We start from the raw sequence: 22,647 nt of genomic DNA, 5'->3' as shown, positions 1-22,647 counted from the left end.
GTGTGGATGGAGAAGTCCAAGGTCTAAGTCCTAGAGTAAAGATATTAGGCCCTTAGAAACTAGACTAGCATTTGACAGTAGGCAGAGGACAGGAGAATTTCATGAACAGTAAAAGCAGTAGAGGAAAATGTATTTTATATTTTTTCAAATTCTTACTTTTCAAATTCTTACTCTTTTCAAATTCACTAAACAGAGACTACAGTTAATTTGCAGTGTTTCAAAAGAACAAATTCAAAAACTAATTAATGAAAATAATAAGAATGTTTCACGTTAAGCAGATAAACTCCTCAAAAAGTACTTCAGAAACTTTTTTTTGGGGTTGTATGAACTTTTGTTCATTTCAAGAAAATTAATGAAAACAGACCCAGCAGGGCTGCTTTTGGGCAACATTTTTGTAACAAATGACTTGGAGTTGGATGAACATTAAATATTCTTAAATACATGGACATGGTAAAAATTATATTATCTTTGAGGAAATAGAGTATTTAAGACATTCTATAATTACAATGTGTTAGTAGCTTTTAAGTATGAATTAATAGAGGATTTCCAAGAGAAAGGGAAGATTCCCTTTTCTTGGAAGGAAAGGAAAGGGGAAGGATATGATTTTAGTGAAAATGAGGAAGTGAAAAACAAGCAGCTTGTTTTATTTTTTAAGTAAAGCTTGCTTGTGAAAGCCTGGAGAGAGAAAACAGAGAGAAAGAGAAAGAGATACTAAGAGAGTCAGAAAGAGAGAGAAGAAGAGGAAGAGAGAGAATGAGATAGATTTGCGTGTATGGACTTGAGAGGGTGTTTTGTTGTCGTTTTTAAGGTATAAGGGAGACTTGGGCATATTTAGAATGGCTGAGGGGAAGGAGCATAGTAAAGAGAGACAATGCAGTAAAGAGAATAAGTTCAAGAGTGGTCTTGGAAGACACAGAAAAAAGTTGGGATCTAGCTCACAGGGATTAGTCTCAGGAAGGACTTGTTTTTGAGACTAGAGGGAAGGATGTGAGGATGAGTGGGGCATTATGTAGAAATATTGGTTGATGGTGCTGGGCTAAAAGTTAAAAGATATCATGCCTTTGTTTTTATTGCCTGCCATCAAGGGGCATTAGCATCCTGCTAGGAGCATTCTTTCATTTCTCATCACAAACCTATCCTTGGTTTGTGACCCAGCATTTTCTAAATGTTTCATGGTGCACCTCATGGTAACTTCTGTTAGCAAGTCAAGATATATTTTATAAGAGGGAAAAATGTGAAATACCCACTTGCTCATATATGTGTTCTACCCACTGAAATTAAGCTGGATGATTTAGAAATTTTCTATCATTTCTTCAGGAAATCCGACTTATTGATTATGAGAAAATGGTGGATCATAGAGGAATACGGGTGGTGGCATTCGGACAGTGGGCAGGTGTGGCAGGTAGGTATCCAAGGCTGTTACATCGCTCACTTTCTAAATTTTCCTGAAAAGTAACTGTTTTTTCTGTGGCAAGGGGATGGGAGTGTTCATTTCCACCAACAAAAATAAATATGGGAGAGTGTGAGTAAGGATGATGAATATCAGGGGAATAAAATGAGGCACTACATTTATTACAGAGATAAAGAAAAGGAACAGAGAGAAGGACAACACCTATGGATAGGCTTGGAATTTTTCTGTTTGGGAGCTGGAAAGAGAGGTCAGTTTGGTGATGAGAAATTTGAAGGATGGAAGAAAGGGTGGAATGGGAGAGGTAAGATGTGGAGATCGGAGAAGGCAATGGCACCCCACTCCAATACTCTTGTCTGGAAAATCCCATGGACGGAGGAGCCTGGTAGGCTGCAGTTCATGGGGTCACTAGGAGTCGAACACAACTTCACTTTCACTTTTCACTTTCATTCATTGGAGAAGGAAATGGTAATCCGCTATAGTGCTCTTGCCTGGAGAATCCCAGGGACGGAGGAGCCTGGTGGGCTGCCATCTACGGGGTCGCACAGAGTCGGACACGACTGAAGCGACTTAGCAGCAGCAGCAGACTACTTGAAGGTCTGTGATTGTCAGAATAAGTAGACGGAAAATTTGTAAGGAACAGAACACACAGCACTATCAACCACCATGACATCAGTGACAGTTCTTGAGCACCCAGCATTCCACCTAGCAACCTGCAGAACAGAATAAACATTCCTTTCAGGTCATGTGGAACATCTACCTAGATGGGCCATATGCTGGGTCACAAAACAATCCTCAATAAATTCAAAAGTTTAAAAACCATAGAGTATGTGCTCTGACTATAATAAAATTGACTTAGGTATTATAATGCAAAGATATCTAGAAAATTTCCAATATTTGGAAGATAAACCATGTTTTTAAAAATAATTCATGAGTGCAGAAGATCTCACAGGAAAAATTAGGAAATATTTTTAATTGAATGAAGAATTAAAACAGCACACAAAAATTTGTTGAAGGCAGGTAAAATGCTGTTTAGAAGGAAATTTATAGCATTTAATGCTTTTATTAGAAAAGAAGAAAGCAAAAACTAAAAGCTGGTTATTTTTTAAAAAATCAGTAAATTTTATAAACTTCCAGTTAGATTAATTTTTAAGAAAAGAGGCAGAGAAGCCACATTTCAAAAAAGCAATATTAGGAATACAACAGAAATTATCACTATATACGTCACAGATTTTAAAAGGATAAGGGAATATTATGGATAGGCCAATAAATAGGACAATGTTGACAAAATAGGCAAATCCTTGCAAGACACAACTCACGAAGAAATAAAATTCTTGAATATCAATGTACAAAGTAAATTATAGGCATTTGTCAAGAGAAGCAAATTATTATTTGTAAAGAATTATTTGTAGTAGCTTCATTCGTAATAGCCCAGGCAATCAGCAGAGGAATGGATAAATAAATTGCAGTATAGCCATAGAATGGAACACTCCTCAGCAATAAAAAGAAGCAAACTTCTTATACACACAAAGTATGCATGAATCTCAAAAGCATTATTCTGAGTAAGAGTAAGACAGACGAAAGAATAATAAATATTTAAAATTTCATTTGTGTGCAACTATAGAAGAAACTATGCTACACAGACAGAAATAGAATCAGTTGTTCGGAACCAAAGCTTGGGGAGGATTGACTGGTTGATGGGAGTAGCCTATATCTTAATTAGGTTGGTGGGAAGATGGGTGTGTACATTTGTTAACAGTTAACAAAGTTTAGACTTTAAATTGGTGTGATCTATAGTATATAAATTATTCCTTAAAAGTAAACATCAGAAAAAAGATCAAAGAAAATTTGTCAGAGATATGGAGAGGGAAAGTTCTCTTCCGAGAAAGAAGAAGGGGAGAACGGATGCTGAGGTCCTCACTACGGGCATGCTAAGTTTTTGCTATTTGAAGGACATCCAAAATGAGAAATCCATGAGGTAGTTGACTGGGTCTTGAAATAAAATATCTGTGTTAGAGATACAGACTTGTAGTCATCAGCATACAGAGAATACCTGAAATTTAGGAATGAATAAGTTTAGCTCAGGAAAATAAAAATGTAGAGGTTGAAGAGAAGAGAGCCTAGAACAAAATCCTGGGGGTGACAGTGTTAAGCAAGGGGCAGGGGACACTAATATACAAAGAATAGGCATGCAAAGAGGAGCATGAAGAAATTTAGGGTGATGGTGTGTTCAAGCCAGGCACGCTGAGGGAAGAGAGTTCCAACAAAAAGAAGCTCTACAATCTGCCTGCAGTACAAGAGACCCCAGTATGATTCCTCGGTCTGGAAGTTCCCCTGGAGAAGGGATAGTCTACATACTCCAGCATTCTTGGGCTTCCCTGGTGGCTCAGACTAAAGAATCCGCCTGCAATGCAGGAGACCTGGGTTCAATCCCTGGGTTGGGAAGATCCCCTGGAGAAGGGAAAGGCTACCCACTGCAGTATTCTGGTCTGGAGAATCCCCATGGACAGAGGAGCCTGGCTGGGTACAGTCCATGGGGTCACAAAGAGTCAGACACAACTGAGTGACTAAGTACACATTGCCAAATGCCTCTGACAAGTAAGTCAAGGTCTGCAAAGTGTCCACCGAGTTTAGCTGTGTAGGTCACTGAAATAGCTGAGGTGGGCAGAGGGGTCATAAGGTTAATGGTGACTTTGTTTTCCACATGTTCATTTGTTTTTGGTACCTGAGAAATGGAGGTGTGTTTAAATGTTAAGAATTAACCAATAGAGAGGGTTAGAAAGAGGACATAATTCCAGAGTAAATTCCTGAGTGAGACAGGAAGGATGGGATCTGGAGCAAAGGTGGAAAGATTAACCTTAGAGAAGAAGAGGCACACTCTTTCCATTTTAGCAGGATTGGAAGTGGAGGGGACAGGAGGCGGGTGCAGCTGGGTTAATACTTTTGATGGCAGAAATTTGAGGGAATGGATAGATAACTTCCAGGGCCCCTTCCAAACCTGAGATGCTGTGGTCCGTGCTTCCTCAGGGCATGGAGCAGGTTGGAGAACTGGCGGAGAGAAGAGTTTCCAGTTCTCCTAACTAACCGTCTTTCTGTCGGTCTGATTCTGCAACAGGAATAATCAACATTCTTCATGGGATGGGTTTAAGGCTCCTTGCTTTGGGACATCACACACCTTTTATGGTGAGATGTTTATTGTGTCTCATTTTTTTTTTTTTAAGCATGTCACATTTTAAACATAGAAATGTGTCATGGGTGGTCAACTAATGTGAATCACATATGCTTGTTTGCAGCACATTGGCATGGCTCATAACTACAGGAACAGTGGTCAGGCTGTGCAAGCTGTCCGCGATGCTGGCTATGAAATATCTTTGGGTTTGATGCCGAAGTCAATAGGGCCCTTAACATTTGTGTTCACAGGGACTGGTAATGTATCTAAGGTAAATTCCAATTGTCTTCTTTCCGTAAAGCAGTCTGGAACTCGGGCACTAACCTGAAGGATGTGGGCATTTTGTTGATGTTTCAGAGCCTTTCTTTTCCATGACTGGGCAGTCTATTCTTGGTACTTTTCTTACCTATGAACTTTTCCTGTAGTAAAGAACAGTACTGGTCCAAACTTACTCTCTTTGCTTTTAGTTGATTCCAAGCTGTCAGGGGCTTTGAATGCTTTTTCTTTTCTTTTTAGACAGATAATTCTTTGCAGTGAAAAGTTCTGTTCTTAGGGTGCTCTATTTTACCTCAGTCACTGAGATGTCCCAAAATTTAGAGGTAACCCCAAGATGAGATGCTAAGAAACTTAATTCAAGACTAGAATAGGTCTTATAGCTATAATTATGTCATAATTAATAAGTCTTATAACCTATAACTATAGTTATAAGTCTTATAATTAATAAGACTATGCTGTGCTATGCTATGCTAAGTCACTTCAGTCGTGTCCGACTCTGTGCGACCCTAGAGACGGCAGCCCACAAGGCTCCCCCGTCCCTGGGATTCTCCAGGCAAGGACACTGGAGTGGGTTGCCATTTCCTTCTCCAATGCATGAAAGTGAAAAGGGAAAGTGAAGTCGCTCAGTCGTGTCCAACTCTAGCGACCCCATGGACTGCAGCCCACCAGGCTCCTCCATCCATGGGGTTTTCCAGGCAAGAGTTCTGGAGTGGGGTGCCATTGCCTTCTTCAAACTAATAAGACTAGAACTGTTATTTTCTTCCTTCTGGGGTAGTTTTGAGAATGCATTTGTGATCCCCTAGAGAAACTTATCGGAGAAGGCAATGGCACCCCACTCCAGTACTCTCGCCTGGAAAATCCCATGGATGGAGGAGCCTGGTAGGCTTCGGTCCTTGGGGTCACTAAGAGTCGGACACAACTGAGTGACTTCACTTTCACTTTTCACTTTCATGCATTGGAGAAGGAAATGGCAACCCACTCCAGTGTTCTTGCCTGGAGAATCCCAGGGACAGGGGAGCCTGGTGGGCTGCCGTCTATGGGGCCGCACAGAGTCAGACACGACTGAAGCGACCTAGCAGCAGCAGCAGCAGAGAAACTTATAATTGTAAAATAGATCTTTCTTCCATGAGACTGTTTTACAAACAGGACATCGCTATAGTATACTGTGAGATAGTCATGTGATTTTTTTTTTGGGTAGGAAATACAGTTTCCCCACTTCAAATAATTTCTGCAATGGAACAAAAGTTAAATAGAAATATTTTTATTGTACTCTCAATTCTAAACACTTTTGTGTCTGTGCTGAATAACTTTAAGTAAAAAATTAAAGCCCAACATGCATTCGTGCGTGCTCAGTCCCTTCAATTGTGTCCAGCTCTTTGTGAGCCGATGGACCATAGCCTGCCAGCCTTCTCTGTCTGTGAGATTCTCCAGGCAAGAATACTGGAGTGAGTTGCCTCCAGTTGCCTCCTTCAGGTGATCTTCCCGACCCAGGGAGTGGACCCACATCTCCCGTGTCTCCTGTACTGCAGTGTTTTCTCTTACCCAGTGAGCCACCTGGGAATCCCCCCCTCCAATGAGTGGTGTTTAAATGGTTTGCAGGCTGTATGCAAGAAGCTCCTCCGTACTTTCCTGTTGTGGTCCCAGCTGCAAGGCAGGGCAGGTAGAGCTTGTAATTGTGGGGAAAGTGAGTTGGAGCCTTTTGAGGAAGTGAGGAAAACATATTGGCTCTTTTCCAATTGATTTTTAAATGTTTACTCATGCATTATTTACAGGGAGCCCAAGAAATCTTCAATGAATTACCTTGTGAGTATGTGGAGCCACATGAATTAAAAGAAGTTTCCCAAAATGGAGGTGAGGAGGGGGGAAGAGAGAGTGACTATATGTATCTTTGACTGTTTTTAACAGTTTGTGCATTATAATATTTTATCATCATAAACCTATATCACTTGTGACCCACTTTACTAATTTCTTTCTCCTCTGCAAGACCTGAGAAAAGTGTACGGGACAGTGTTAAGTCGCCATCATCATCTTGTCAGGAAAACAGATGGTGTATATGACCCTGTAGAGTATGACAAATACCCCGAGCGCTACATTAGCCGTTTTAATACTGATGTGAGTATCAGACCTAGCTTTTGAGTTACTTGCTCATGATAGACTATAGTTAGGGCTGTTTTTAAGGCGAGAAATTGTGAATGTGTACCTTGATTTTCAGTTCCCTGTGTTGATTTGTTGTGAGTCCTTTGGGTATTATGAGTTGTTCTTAGGAATTGTTGGCTTTTATTGATGTTTGGAGTGGCCTTTGCCTGGTAACTTTGTGGCTTCTGTGGGTGTGCCCTTTTCTTCACTGACTCTCTTTCTACTTGAGGTCTGCACATGCTTAAGAGCTCTACACCATTTCCTGTGGGTTACTGTTTTCTGTATTTATCGTGAGTTAGTACTTGGACAAAGCACAATGTGGATGAGTTTTGATTTCAACATTGGTCCATCATTTCTATGACCACAAGTTGCAATCATAATCTTGGCCAGCCATCTTGAAATACATTTTGATTACAGGGAACCAGCGTGAAATAGTATGGTCTCCACTGTACAAAAGTTACTTCCAATTCACATCCTTCTGCTGGGGACACGATGGTCTCATCTTGTAAAAGGGATAATATATGTGTGCTCTGTAGTCATTGGTTATGCATTCATCCTCCTCAAAATTAGCCAACAAAAATGCATGCACCTATTGTGGAAAGGCAGGTTTTAAATAATTTTAAATGTTTGAACAAATATAGCATTTATAGATTTTGGTATGAAATTCAGTGTTATAACATGTAAAGCATGTTATAGAAGAAGGACCTTTACCTGCACCTTGAGAATGCTTGAGATGCTTGAGAAACAGGAATTATAAAAACTAGTTTCAAATTGAAAAATTTTGAACCTAGTAAATTTCCATCCCTTCTCTTCCCCAATCACAGAAGTATTGGTGATTGGATGCATCCTAAAACTTATAATGACCTAGTTAGCATGTATGCATGCATGTTGCACATTTGTCCATGGAGCTTACAGATGTTATCTGATTTAATCTTCACAGCATTCCGTTGAGGAATGGGGTACATATTATCCCCATCTGGCAGGTAAGGAAAACAGAACCCAGGGAAGTTGAGGTAGAATGCTTTAGATCATACTCTACTAGAGGCTGAGCTGGAAATAGAACACTTGGTTGCTTAAATTTCTATTTCTCTTTTATCGGCTATGCAGTATATTGTAGGACACTGATATTGATTATATTTATGTTCATATGCTTTTCTATGAGGTAGTTCTCCACCAAAATCTGGGTGGATATTTATTGCCTTTCCTTCAAAATGTAGCCACTGACTTGGCAAATAACAAAGTCAGTTAGAGGTAATGTTGTTTCTCATGAATTTTACTGATAGTTCTCTTTCAACACACTGCACTGAAAAGGGCTATTTCCTATCTTGTTGAACTTAGAATTTCCTTTCCAGATTGCACCCTATACAACTTGTTTAATTAACGGGATCTACTGGGAACAGAACACCCCTCGTCTACTCACCCGCCAAGATGCTCAGAGTCTCCTGGCTCCAGGCAAGTCCCCAGTTGCTGGTGTTGAAGGCTGCCCTGCATTGCCACACAAGTAAGGACTTCAGCAATGACATCAGTGTTCAGCAGCAGGCCCACTGGGAGAGTATCACACACAGGGATCCAAATAGCACAGGACTTGACTGTTAGTAACTGGTTGTCTGCCTTCAGTTCAGTTCAGTTCAGTCGCTCAGTCGTGTCAGACTCTTTGTGACCCCCATGAATTGCAGCACGCCAGGCCTCCCTGTCCATCACCAACTCCCGGAGTTCACCCAAACCCATGTCCATCGAGTTGGTGATGCCATCCAGCCATCTCATCCTCTGTCGTCCCCTTCTCCTCCTGCCCCCAATCCCTCCCAGCATCAGAGTCTTTTCCAGTGAGTCAACTCTTCTCATGAGGTGGCCAAAGTACTGGAGTTTCAGCTTTAGCATCAGTCCTTCCAATGAATACCCAGGACTGATCTCCTTTAGAATGGACTGGTTGGATCTCCTTGCAGTCCAAGGGACTCTCAAGAGTCTTCTCCAACACCACAGTTCAAAAGCATCAATTCTTCTGTGCTCAGCTTTCTTCACAGTTCAACTCTCACATCCATACATGACTACTGGGAAAACCATAGCCTTGACTAGACGGACCTTTGTTGACAAAATAATGTCTCTGCTTTTGAATATGCTATCTAGGTTGGTCATAACTTTCCTTCCAAGCAGCAAGCGTCTTTTAATTTCATGGCTGCAATCACCATCTGCAGTGATTTTGGAGCCCCCCAAAAATAAAGTCTGCCACTGTTTCCACTGTTTCCCCATCTATTTGCCATGAAGTGATGGGACCAGATGCCATGATCTTAGTTTTCTGAATGTTGAGCTTTAAGCCAACTTTTTCAGTCTCCTCTTTCACTTTCATCATGAGGCTTTTTAGTTCCTCTTCACTTTCTGCCATAAGAGTGGTGTCATCTGCATATCTGAGGTTATTGATATTTCTCCTGGCAATCTTGATTCCAGCTTGTACTTCTTCCACCTTACTTAATATCCTGGCAATATTTGACAGTTAACCTTCTCTCTCTCTGTCTCTTATTTTTAAATTGAAGTATAATGATTTACAATGTTGTTAGTTTCAAGTGTACAGCAAAGTAATTCAGTTATACATATGTATAAAGCAACATCCCCAAAGTTAGAAAAAGTGTTCTGGGCTTAAGTGATCTGTGTTAAGTGTTCTGTGTTAAGTGATCACTGAACTCTGTGATAACATGTTAGGGAGAACTGATATAACAAGGTTTCTTTTTCTTTCTTTCTTTCTTTCTTTTTGCCCTAGGCAGCCAGTTTATTTTTTATTGAAGCATAGTTGATTTACAATGCCATGTTAGTTTCAGGTGTAAGCACAGTAATTCAGTTTATATATATATATATATATATATATATATATATATATATTCTATTTCAGAATCTTTTCCATTATAGGTTATAATAAGATACTAAATATAGTTCCCTGTGCTATACAGTAGGTCCTTTTAAAAAATCTATTCTATATATAGTAGTGTGTATCTATTAATCCCAAACTCCTAATTTATCCCTCCCTCACCTGCTGTGCCCATTGGTAACCCTAAATTTGTTTTCTGTGTCTATGAGTCTATTTCCTTCCCTCCTTCTTGGAATTCTCTTCTCTTAACTTCTATGAATCCACATGTAGCTCAAAATTAAACTCCTCAGAGAGGTCTGTACTTGCTTCCCCATTCCCATCTCTCATCAGTTTGTTACTGTTTTTTCCCCTGAAATTCTTTTGTTTATGATTTTAAATTTTCTTGTATTTATGATTTCTCCTGCCTTACTAGAACTTAATCTCCTTAAGGATAAGGGCCCTATTTGTCTTGACCACAGATATCCAGTATGTTGTTTGAAGTACAAAGTTCATTCAATTAATAACTAATGTTGAATAAATTAAGTAATCCATACATATTTGTGGAGCACCTGGTCTTCCTGGCACTGTGCTAAGCTGAGTGATAAAGAAAAAATATGACTGTTACCCTCATGCATGTAACTGGCATCAGGTAAATGCCACGGTAATGCTGGGAGCAGTCAACATCAGAGGAGTTTAGAAGAAAGTAGGAGGGGGTATGGGCTTGGCAAAGTCTTTAGAGAGGAGTAAGAACAAGGATTTCAAGTCACAGGCTTGGTGTTTGATAAATATGGAAACACCAAAGCACAATTTAAGACAGTGAGTGGGATAGTCTAGCCCTAGGATACGGTTTATATGGGCAGTTGGAAACTAGAGACTGGGCAGGAAAATTGTGGCCAACCTCTAAAAGATTTCTAATCCTGGGCTGAAACTTTTGTTCATAATTTCAGAGATTTCCATGTATTAACATGTAAAATTATACACTAGTAAGCAGGGTGGAGGTAGTGCAATTGAAAAATCTAAGTTGTTTAAAGTTAACTAAGGAGTTCAGCTTTAGGCTGTTGTCAGTGATTTCTCCAGGAAAGCTTTTTAAAAAAAATCTTTTTATTGAGTATAGTTGATCCGCCTGCAATGCAGGATACAGGAGACATGGGTTCTATCCCTGGGTCGAGAAAATCCCCTGGAGGAGGAAATGGCAGCCCACTCCAGTATTCTTGCCTGGAAAAAAAAAATTGCATGGACAGAGGAGCCTGGTGGGCTACAGTCCATGGGGTTGCAAAGAGTCATATATGACTGAGTGACTAAGCATAGCTGATTTACAATGTTGTGTTGGCGTCAGGTGTACAGCAAGTGAACCAATTATACAATACATATGTGTGCATACGTGCTAAGTCACTTCAGTCCTGTCCAACTCTTTGTGACTCTGGACTATAGCCCTTCAGGCTCCTCTGTCCATGGGATTCTCCAGGCAAGAATACTGGAGTGGGCTGCCATGCCCTCCTCTAGGGGATCTTCCTGACCCAGGGATTGGACCCATGTCTCCTGTGGTTCCTGCATTGCAGGCAGGTTCTCTGTTGCTGAGCCACCAGGGAAGCCCACATATATCTATATCCACTCATTTTTAGGTTCTTTTCCCTGTAGGCCATTACAGAGTAATAAGTAGAGTTCCCATGGTACAATAAGTCCTTACTAGTTATCTATTTTATATATAGCAGTGTTTATGGGGAAGGGATTTTTCCTTTTTGTTTCATCTCTTTTCGTTTCCTGTCTTCCTCTTCCTCTTTTTCTTTTTGCTTGTGGTGACTAAAACTCCTATCAGGAAGATTCTCTGTATCCCAGAAGATCTGTTTCCTGAACAGTGAGCCATAGGAAAAAGAGCTAAGAGCCTTAGAAATATTTGCCACCTACTTTAAAAAATTTCTAAGCACTTTTCATTTTTATTCATTTTTAATTCTGTTGGAAACTCCAGAGATCCATGCTCTCATCTAAGTATTGATGTTATTTACAGACTTGTGGCAATATGTGACATTTCAGCGGACACAGGAGGATCCATTGAGTTTATGACTGAGTGTACGACCATAGAGCGTCCCTTTTGCATGTATGATGCAGATCAGCATATTATTCATGACAGGTGAGTTTGCTAAAGCTGTTAGATGGGGAGAGATACATAACAATATATCATTTACTTCCTTTTATACGCTACTCTAAAATACCCACACTGAGTGACTGAGCACAACAACAACAATGCAAGTTTCCAGAGATATGCTCCAATATATTTAAAAACTTGGTGGAAAAACCACATACAAATTTGAGCACTTAAATGCACACACACACATATATATGTACTGCATTTCAAAATGGGTTGCTGAAGAAGGGAAGGCCTTTTATTTGAAAAGGCTTGTTTATTTTCTTATAAACCATGGCACAAAATTACAAATATATAATAAAGCAGACATCTGGAAAAGTTAGAACTTACACATAAATTTTGTCCATCTGAATGAAACATGTTGCTTCTCCTAGTGTGGAAGGCTCTGGGATTCTGATGTGTTCCATTGACAATTTGCCAGCACAGCTTCCAATTGAATCTACAGAATACTTTGGAGACATGCTTTACCCTTATGTTGAAGAAATGGTAAGTGGACTGGTAGCATCAGCAACATCTCTGTGGCTATAAGTAGAACTTTGGAGTGATCTTATGAATGTTCTGGTCTTCTGTATCTAAGAAATCTGTTGTAAAATGAAATGCCAGCCCTTCCCCAAAGCACTTACTGACACTCTTATTTCACCCATTCTGCTTACTTGTTTCATGGGAAATGTTATTTTGTAACTGCCATCATGCTTCATTACAATTGCATTTGCCTCTCATTATGCATACTTTATTAAGAATGTTCCTGACATTGGAGATGAGGTTTACTTTATTTCCACTTTTCTTCTGCTTTCTAGATCAGTTCATATTGGGGCGTTCTTACTGTACTGTGACTGGATGTGTGTGTGTGTATGTGTGTGCTCAGTCACTCAGTTGTGTCCGACTCTTTTTGACCCTATGGATTGTAGCCCACCAGAGTCTTCTGTCCATGGGATTTTCCTGGCAAGAATACTGGGGTGGGTTGCCATTTCCTGCTCCAGAAGATCTTCCTGACCCAGGGATTGAAGCCATGTCTCCTGTATCTCCTGCACTGGCAGGAGGATTCTTTACCACTGCGCCATGGATTTGAAAAATCAGAAATGGAATATTTTGTTGGAGTTTAATCAGTAATGCTTAGTTAAATGACAGCCTATGTTCTAGTCATGTATTATTCACTGTGATCAGTGATTGTTGAAATACTGGGTTTATCTATTTTTTAAAAAAGAATTTACCTTTATTATTTATTTATTGGGCTCTGCCAGGTCTTAGTTGTGGCATGCAGGATCTTTAGCTGCAGGCATGTGGGATCTAGTTCTCTGAGCAGGGATTGAATCCTGGCCCCTGCTTTGGGAGCAGAGTCTTAGTCATGGGACTACCAGTAAGTCCCAGTATTGTGTTATCTAAATTCCACTTTCTCTGTTAGAAAAAGGCTTTCTTGTTTCATTATTTATCCTAAACATTCACACCCATCATGCTTTATTTCTGTTGCTGATGGCTGTCTGCCTCTGGCAAGGTTCCAAAGGTCTGAAGAGTGGCTCTCGTGCTTTTCATCCAGTTTCACCCAGGAGCTCTCAAACTAAGATGGGGCAGTAGGTAATGTGGCCTGAATACGTGCAGCTTCCAGTCTATCTTCTTTCACTTACTATTCTATTTTGACCCTTTATTTTTCCTCCTGGAATATGTCAGCAGGGAGATATAACAGGCTTTAGAAAATGCAGGTAGCGGGCATTATTATGGTTGGAAACAATATTATACAGCACTTACTATGTTCTAGACAGTGTTCAGGTTGTTTATTTGGCTGCATCGGGTCTTGGGTGCATCACGGGAATCCTTTGGTGCAGCGCATCAGCCTTCTAGTTGCTCTGGAGCGCCCAGGCTCAGCACTTGCAGCACGCGAGCTGTCTAGCTGCAGCTCAAGGGCCTAGTTGCTGTGTGGCATGTGAGATCTTAGTTTCCCAACTAAGGATCGAACCCACATCCCCTGTATTGCAAGGTGGACTCTTAACCACTGGGCCACCAGGGATGTCCCCAGATTACTTAATATATTTTAATTTTTAAATACTCATGATCACCCTCTCAGATAGGTACCATTATCAACCTATTTTACTGATTAGAGAACTGAGGCACACGAAGAAGTGAAGGCTGAGAAGGGTTGCTGACGCATCTGGTGCTGGACCTGAGCTGTGTCTGGAATTGACTCTGAGTTCAAGTAGCTTGAGAAAGACAGTACAAATGTCAAATTTTACTGGAGATGTCAACTTGTTTTATGGCCTTGAGCCAGGCACTCACTTGCTTTCTGCACCTCGGATATTTTACCTATAAAATGATATTTAATTTTTAAAAATATTTTTAAAAATTTATTTGCCATTATTCTTTTTCCTTTTTGGCTCTTCATCGCTGTGTCCGGCTTTCTCTGGCTGTAGTGAGCAGGGGCCACTCTCTAGTCGCAGTGCTCCGGTTTGTCACTGCAGGGGTTTCTCTCGTTGCAGAGCACAGGATTTAGGGCATGTGGGCTTCTCTAGTTGTGGCGCTCGGGCTTAGTTGCTCTGTGGCATGTGGGATCTTCCCTGACCAGGGATTAAACCCCCGTCTTCCTCATTGGCAGGCGGATTCTTAACCACTGGACCATAGGGAAGTCCTGATAATACATAATCTTAATGGTCCCTCCAGTTCTAACATTCTGTAACTGTAAATGTCTAAGTGGCTGAAAGGCACATATATATATATTTTAAAAGTAATTTACCCAGACGTTTACTATTTGCAGTGATGCTCATTCATTTCCCTCTGGGATCATTTCCCTGAAGAATCAATAACTTTCGTTAGCCCTTTACATGAGTTTTTTATTTCAGATTTTCTTTTTTGCAGTTCTAAAATTTCTTTTTTTTTTCTCCTGAGAATTTCTTTTGATTTATCTTGAGTGTAGTTTTCCTTATCACATGGAGCAGAGTTGTAAAAGCCACTCTACGGTCTACCTGTTATTTCCAAAATTCTGGGTAAACTTCAGCTTGAAATATAGTGATTGTCTTTTCCCCTGAGAATGAGTCGGGTCATAGTTTTCTGATTTTCTTAAGCTGAATGATTTTGAAGTACATTGTGGATCCAGTGAAGACTCATGCTGTGGAAATTCCAGATTGTTACATTTCTCTGTAAAGTTTTGATTTTGTTTGGTTTATTTGGCTTTTTTTTTTTTTTAAGCAGGCAATTAATGAGGCTAGACTTAAACTGAAAACTCTGTCTCACCTGAGACAAGTATCTCATCTCAAGTAAAAGTTCAGCTTTTTCATCCTTTCTGGGCTGCTTGTCGTCTGACCTGCGCATGCTCAGTCCTTCCAGACTCGACCCAGAGCTGACATGGAAGCTGGGCTTCACTTTTATCTGAGTCTGTCATTTCTGGCATTTCCCGCTCACATTCTGGAGCAGGCTGTGGTGCCCAGGGTTTCGTTCCTGTTCCCTTAGACCAGAAAGTCAGTAAGCTTGCTGCCTGTTTCTACTTCCTCACAGCACACGGCCCCTCCTCCGGGCAATACCAAAAGGACAGCACACTCAATTTCAGCACTGATTATTTCTTCCGAGTTTTGACACTCTCCCCAAACCGCCTGCTCTTCTTCATTCTCTGAAACTGTCATGTAGTTAGTTTTGCTTGTATTTTGTCCAGCGTTTATAGCTGTGATGTATAGAAGGGATAGTTAGCACTTTGTCCCTACCTGAAATAGAACCCCTCAGTCATAATGCATTGATTAGATCAACTTGACTCCAGCAGAGTCTTGGAGTAGCTAGAAGAGCTGTTGCTGAGCCTTTGGCTTTCTTTCCTTTTTTAAAAAATATAATTTTATTTATTTTTGGCTGTGCTGGGTCTTGGTTGCTGTGAGGGCTTTTCTCTAGTTGCCGCAAGCAGGGGCTCCTCTTCATTGCAGTGTGAAGGCTTCTTATTGCTGTGGCTTCTCTCGTGGAGCATGCGTCTGAGGGCACATGGGTTCAATAGTTGCTGTTCCCTGGCTCTAGAGCACAGGCTCAATAACCGTGGTGCATGGGCTCAGTTGCTCCACGGCATGTGGGATCTTCCCAGACCAGTGATTAAACTCATGTCTTTTGTATTGGCAGATGGTTTCTCTACCACTGAGCCACCAGGCAAGCTCTGAGCTTTTGACTTTAATTCATTTTTTCGAATCCTTCAGGTATGCATTTTAGTGCAATGCTTAGCTTATAAGGCCAAATTATGGAAAATGTTGCATACTAATTTGCCTTTATGAAAGCATTTGACTATTATTTCTTGAAATGTCATTTTGTTTGGCTGCTCTGACACCATTTACCATCTAAGAAGTTGCTACTAGCCATTTTCAATTCACAAATGATCATGCTTCAAAATTTCAACTACAAGTTTAGTTTTCTTGGACCTTAGACCACAGTTTTTCATTGTCCTTAGTCAAAATTGCCTTTCATTGAGTACAGTTGATCTCATACAGATGTTAGGAGAAAAACAAGCCAATTCAATGAAATTCTTAGTAAAGTGTGTTTGAGAGTTAGCCCATGTAACTGATGAGGGCTAAGTAAATTTGAATGAAATTTTCTTTTATTTTGTTTTGGCTGCACCCACAGCATGTTCTATGCTAGTTTCCTGACTAGGGATCGAACTCAGACCCTTTTCATTGGGAGCATGGAGTCTTAGCCACTGGACCACTGGGGAAGTCCTTAAATAAAAAAAAATTTTTGTTAAAGAACAAATACAATTTTTTTACATTATATGATAGTATACAATATTAAAGGGTCACAGATAAGTGATACTTAAGTATATAGCATGATAAATTATCACAAAGACATGCAGGTGAACGCTACAAGGTGAAAACTAGAACAAGGTTGCTGCTAAGTCCTTCAGTCGTGTCCGACTCTGTGCGACCCCATAGACGGCAGCCCACCAGACTCCTCCGTCCATGGGATTTTCCAGGCAAGAGTACTGGTGTGGGGTGCCATCGCCTTCTCCGAGAACAAGGTTAACATCCCAGAAATCCCCTGTGCCTCTCCCAGCACTATCCCGACTCTCCTTCCTAAAGGGACCTAGTGTCTTGACTTATAACTGTGGATTAGTTGTGCCTTTTATGGGAAAATTTTATTTTATGAACATATTAATCAGAGTTTAAAAACACTTCTGATACTTCTAATGAACTTCTTGGGTCTGTTTAATGTTCTTTGTTTTACTTTTTCTTGGTTTTTAGTCCGTTCTTATTGTTTAATATGCCTGTTTATTTTTGATTGAATAGGCTCTGGATGGTGTGTGTGTGTGTCATAGAGAAGATTTTCTTTGTTTCCGGCAAGGAGGCTAGGAGAAAATCACCTCCGTTTAGTTAAGAATGGAAGTGATTCCAAAGCTGAGTCTTGGTCCTTTGGAGAACTACATTTTTCAGTTGACCCTTTATTTAGAATATAATCTTCAGGATCCCAAATGGAAATCTGGCCTTTATTAGGATCCCCTTCAGCTGAACTTAAACTCCAGTGTTTTTTTTTTTTTTTCCCCTGTGGTCAGCCACAAGCTCTTCTCAGTTTCTCTCTGCTTAGCATCCCAGCCACTGCTTCCACATTGGCAGCTACATCTAAGAAAAGTGCTTAGATTTGTTGACACAACCAACTTCTCTAAATTTTAACACCTTCTTCCTTCTATATGTCCCTGCTGCCAAGTTGCTTCAGTCGTGTCCGACTCTTTGCAACCACATGGACTGTAGCCTGCCAGGCTACTCTGTCCATGGGATTCTCCAGGCAAGAATGCTGGAGTGGGTGGCCATTTCTTTCTCTGGAAGATCGGTCTTCCAAATAGGGTGGTGGGATTGTCTTGGAGGCATCAGTCTCAGCACTGGACATATGTAAAAACTGATGACTGTCTCTATGTAGTCTTGATAATATGTGTACCTGCTTGACACTAAAAAATTAAGTATATTATCTATGTTCTTTTGATAACAGTATGAAGCTATATTTAAAGTACCTTGGATATATCTGGGGTTTAGTTTCAGGCCACTGCAATAAAATGAATATCACAATAAAATGAGTAACACAAATTTTTTGGTTTCCCAGTGCATATATGTTATGTTTAAACTATACTATAGTCTGTTAAGTGTACAATAACCATAGGTCTAAAGATGACATATGTACCTTAATTAAGAAATACAGTATTATATATCAACTATGTGTGTGTATTAAGTTGCTTCTGCTGCTGCTGCTACTGCTAAGTCACGTCAGTCGTGTCCGACTCTGTGCGACCCCATAGACGGCAGCCCACCAGTCTCCCCTGTCCCTGGGATTCTCCAGGCAAGAACACTGAAGTGGGTTGTCATTTCCTTCTCCAATGCATGAAAGTGAAAAGTGAAAGTGAAGTCGCTCAGTCGTGTCTGACTCTTAGCGACCCCATGGACTGCAGCCCACCAGGCTCCTCCGTGGACTGCAGCCCACTAGGCTCCTCTGTCCATGGGAGTTTCCAGGCAAGAGTACTGGATTGGGTTGCCAGTGCCTTCTCCAATTAAGTTGCTTCAGTTGTATCCAATTCTTTGTGACCCCATGGACTGTAGCCCACCAGGCTTCTCTGTCCATGGAATTCTCCAGGTAAGAATACTGAAGTGGGTTGCCATGCCCTCCTCCAGGAGATCTTCCAGACCCTGGGATCGAACATGCATCTCCTGCATTTGAGGCAGATTCTTTATCACTGAGCCACCAGGGAAGCCCGTATCAACTATAGTTCAATTTTAAAAAAGAAAAAGAATATTGCTAAAATATGTTAACCATCATCTGAGCCTTCAGTCAGTCATAATCTTTTTGGCAATAGTAATGTCAAAGATTATTGATCACAGATCAGCATAACAAAAGTAAAAATAATGAAAAATTTTGAAATATTGTGAGAATTACCAAAATGTGAGACAAAGACACAGAGTGAGCAAATCTGTTGGAAAAAGAGCACCAATAGACTTGCTCAATACAAAGTTGCCACAAATCTTCAATGAAGAAAAAAATCAATATCTGTAAATGACAGTAAGTTGAACCACAATAAAACAAGATATAGCTGTATATGCACTGTCCTGTTTCCCCCTGATTTTCTTTTTTGATGGGACAGACCCTATAGCATTCCAGGGCATAGGATATCCTTTTGAACCAATATGGAAGTTTTGTTTCAGTTGAATTCAATAGATATTTATTGTCTATTGGAACAAGGCAGACATCTAAATGAAGAGAATTTAAACACAGCTGCTGACCTATAGATGCATGAGGTCCAAGAAGGGCATAAGACACGTGTGCAATTCTACTGAAAGATGGAATGTGATAGTCACAGGAAGATGCTAATGACATTGTGGAGGGAAAGGATCTGTCCAGTTCAGGAAGTCGGGAAAGTGGAAGTAGGAGGCATACTGTGCGATGTAGATGGGGGAGCAAAGGTGGGAGCTAATTTAACATAAGATTTCTGTGTACTGTCAGATCAGATGGAATTAAGGTAAATATATTGGTTCCATGTTAAATGGGGTCTTAACACTGGGAAAATAGCTTGAAATTAATTTAGAAAAGAGTGATGAGCCTCAAAAGTGTTATATGTGAAAGTGACAAGACCTACCATATGCTTCAGGAGGCTGTGCTTGCAGTTTTGTATTGGATGAATTCTAGCAAGGGAGACAGTTAAATGCGGTAATTTAGCAGCCTTTTTAAAAGAAAAAATTTATTTATTTGGCTGTCTCAGGTCTTAGTTATGACACAAGGGATCTCGATCTTTGTTGCGGCATGCTGGATCTTTAGTTGTGGCAGGTGAACTGTTAGTTACAGCATGTGGGATCTAGTTCCCTGAGCAGGGATCGAACCCAGGCCCCCTGCATTGGGAGAGGGGGAGTCTTAGCCACTGGACCACCAGGGAAGTCCCAGAGCAACCTTTTGTCTTTGTTTGATATTTGCCTCTCTTTAGGTGGACTCGTGACAATTATTATTTTCTTGGGGAAAAAAATGCTCTGAATTTTCAATAATGACTGCATGTATCCACTAATATATTTATTGAATATTTGCCATCTTACAATTAGTAGCCTTACAGCAAGATGCCAAGTGCAGTTCCTAATTTCCAGGTCTGTTTGGGGGCAGGTTTTGATAAGCTTCCCTTGTGGCTCAACTGGTAAAAAATCCGCCTGTAATGTGGGAGACCTGGGTTCAATCCCTAGGTTGGGAATTCCCCTGGAGAAGGGAAAGGCTACCCACTCCAGTATCCTGGGCTGGAGAATTCCGTGGACTGTATTGTCCATTGGGTCACAAAGAGGTGGACACAACTGAGCGACTTTCACTTTGATAAAGGCTTCTCTTCACAGAGAAGGCAGTTCTTCAGCTGCATCTCGGAGAACAAAGCGAAGGAGTTGGAAGCAGCAGAGTAACATGTGAGTTGGCTACATGGTGTGGCCAAGAGGCAGGTGAGGACGTGATGTGGGTACCCAGCTCCAGGCTGTTCACATGATTGGAGTGTTGGGTGTGAGGCCAATGTGGGGGTTGAGGCAGGAGAGGCAGAGCCAGACTACAGAGGGAGCTTGAGATTAACTCGAAGGCAATGGAAATCTACTGAATTATTTTAAACAAGCACAGGAGCCTGTTTAAATACAAACAATCAGATTTGTTTTTCAGATTGGAGATAAATGGAGGGAAGAGATGTGGGAGGTAGTTCCCATGGTCCCAGTAAGGCCTACATAAGGCTATAGAATTAGAGATGAAGAGCAGAGAGAGAGAGTGAAAAGATACATAGGAGTTGAGTGATTTAACCATATACTGAGTGAGATGTGAACTCATTTTATTATCTATAAATGGCTCTTGCCTCGTTGACAGGGTTGGTAGGTGGAGGAGTCAGCTTGAGAAGGAAATACTCCAAAGGTAGCTGGGAGAAAGAGGCAGTGGGAAGACCCCAAGTGTCAGTTTCATCCATTCCCCTAAGAATGCCTGGCTTATAAATATGTATACCTGTCTTTTTTTTTTTTTTTTAATGCTGTTTTCCCAGGAATAGTGAGCCTAGGTATCTGTTTTAGATACATGAAAGTAGTTTTGTATTTCATTTAATACAGTAAATAAATACTGTTCTGCCAGCATCTGGTAGGTACATTTAACACTTTCTTAGTTGGGTGAGTACTGTAGGGTCTTGACTGTCTCATTGGCCTTAAGGCCCCACCCCTTAGAAGCAGTCATACTTATCGGATCTTTATCCTTTGGCATCTATTCAAAGGTTGGATCCCTTGGAGGAAATGAGAAGGATTGGAATGCTGGGGTGTCAGTATGAGGTGTGGCTTTTGTTGTTGGCCATCGACTCATACTTTTGTGAGATAATGGGAAGGGTATGAAGGATTTTTTGAGTCTACTGGGTCAAGTCATTTTCCTTGATGCTTCTGAAATGCTGATGTGTCTATATATGGAACCATTGCTGACCTGAGGGAGACTCCCTATGGTAGCATACCCCATTTTCTATTGCTAATAGAACAGGCTGAGCCTTTGGGATGGGATGGAGGTCCTCAGAGTGAGGACTGTGGTGATAAAGCTTGTGGTGATATTTGCCAGCATGCTCAACTTGACACAGGCTTCCCTGGTATCTCAGGGGTTAAAGAATCTACCTGCAATGCAGGAGACACAGGGTTTGTGGGTTTGATCCCTGGGTCAGGAAGATTCCCTGGAGAATGAAATGGCAACCCACTCCAGTATTCTTGCCTGAAAACTCCCACGGACAGAGGAGCCTGGAGGGTTTCAGTTCAAAGAGTAGCAAGGAGTTGGACATGACTGAGCAACTAAACATACACTCAATGTGACACATCTAACTGGTGGGGAAGTCTAAGTTTTTTGTGTTTCCAGTAAGCAAATGTGATTAAGGTTTTGGAATTGGAAATTGTACTGAATAAACATGTTTTGGGGAGCAGAATTCATTGCTTGCAGAAGACTCCTTTTGCCAATTAATTATACAATTCAGTGATTTTCAAAAAACTTTTCTAAACCTTTTTTCCTTTGACTAATATTTTAATATAGATAAAATTGCAAGATGCCTTCTTTGCAACATCATTTATCTTTTTCCAATTTCATTTCCTTTTCAGATACTATCAGATGCGACACAGCCTCTTGAAAGTCAGAATTTTTCTCCTGTGGTGCGAGATGTAAGTTATGAAAAGTATTTCTTTTCACTGTATTTTTTCCGCACTTTCCTTGATCCCTTTTCCTCTTTCCCTCCCTGTCTTTCTCCCTCTCTGTCACTCTCTCTTTTCTCTGTTAGTCATGAGCCCGATTGTGGGACTAAATGTGCTGACTAAAGAATTGTCTTGTATCATATATATTCAGGCAGTGATTGCATCTAATGGCATGCTGTCTAACAAGTATAAATATATCCAGAAACTCCGAGAGAACAGGTAAGCATCATTTACAACCTCTTGTTTAATACATTTATTCTTGGATCTCATGAGTATTTTTTAAATGCTTCCATATGAGTTCTTGATGCTAGGATTATGCAATATGTATTTTTTTAATGTCTGTAAATATTAGGAATTTTAAATGAAGTGACTGGCTGAAACCAATGTGAAATATTTTCCTTTGAACAGTATTGTAGCATCATTTTGGCTTTCTAATATCCATGTAGACTTGTGTGTAGGTAAGCAAAACTTCAAAAGCTCTGTCCCTGTTCTTTCTCTAGCATTTTGCATATTGTAATGTCTCAACTATTATCTCAAAGGAAAATC

General features: G+C 40.6%; 1 protein-coding gene across 4 annotated transcripts in view; it reads left to right on the top strand.

Annotated features, from left to right (window-relative positions):
* AASS (aminoadipate-semialdehyde synthase) overlaps nt 1-22,647 on the top strand; it is an 82,116-nt gene that overhangs the window by 14,072 nt on the left and 45,397 nt on the right. For all 4 annotated transcript variants that reach the window (XM_024990698.2, XM_059885606.1, XM_059885605.1 and 1 more), the window contains 10 exons: nt 1,318-1,402; nt 4,524-4,591; nt 4,702-4,848; nt 6,626-6,704; nt 6,838-6,965; nt 8,342-8,490; nt 11,831-11,953; nt 12,343-12,454; nt 22,012-22,071; nt 22,253-22,320. In XM_024990698.2, coding sequence (XP_024846466.1) covers nt 1,318-1,402; nt 4,524-4,591; nt 4,702-4,848; nt 6,626-6,704; nt 6,838-6,965; nt 8,342-8,490; nt 11,831-11,953; nt 12,343-12,454; nt 22,012-22,071; nt 22,253-22,320 — 1,019 coding nt within the window. The remainder of the gene's footprint in view (nt 1-1,317; nt 1,403-4,523; nt 4,592-4,701; nt 4,849-6,625; nt 6,705-6,837; nt 6,966-8,341; nt 8,491-11,830; nt 11,954-12,342; nt 12,455-22,011; nt 22,072-22,252; nt 22,321-22,647) is intronic.

This window comes from Bos taurus, chromosome 4 (assembly GCF_002263795.3).
Source record: "Bos taurus isolate L1 Dominette 01449 registration number 42190680 breed Hereford chromosome 4, ARS-UCD2.0, whole genome shotgun sequence".
NCBI lineage: Eukaryota > Metazoa > Chordata > Mammalia > Artiodactyla > Bovidae > Bos > Bos taurus.
The sequence above is the reverse complement of the archived record's forward strand: the minus strand, read 5'-3'. Positions and strand labels throughout refer to the sequence as shown.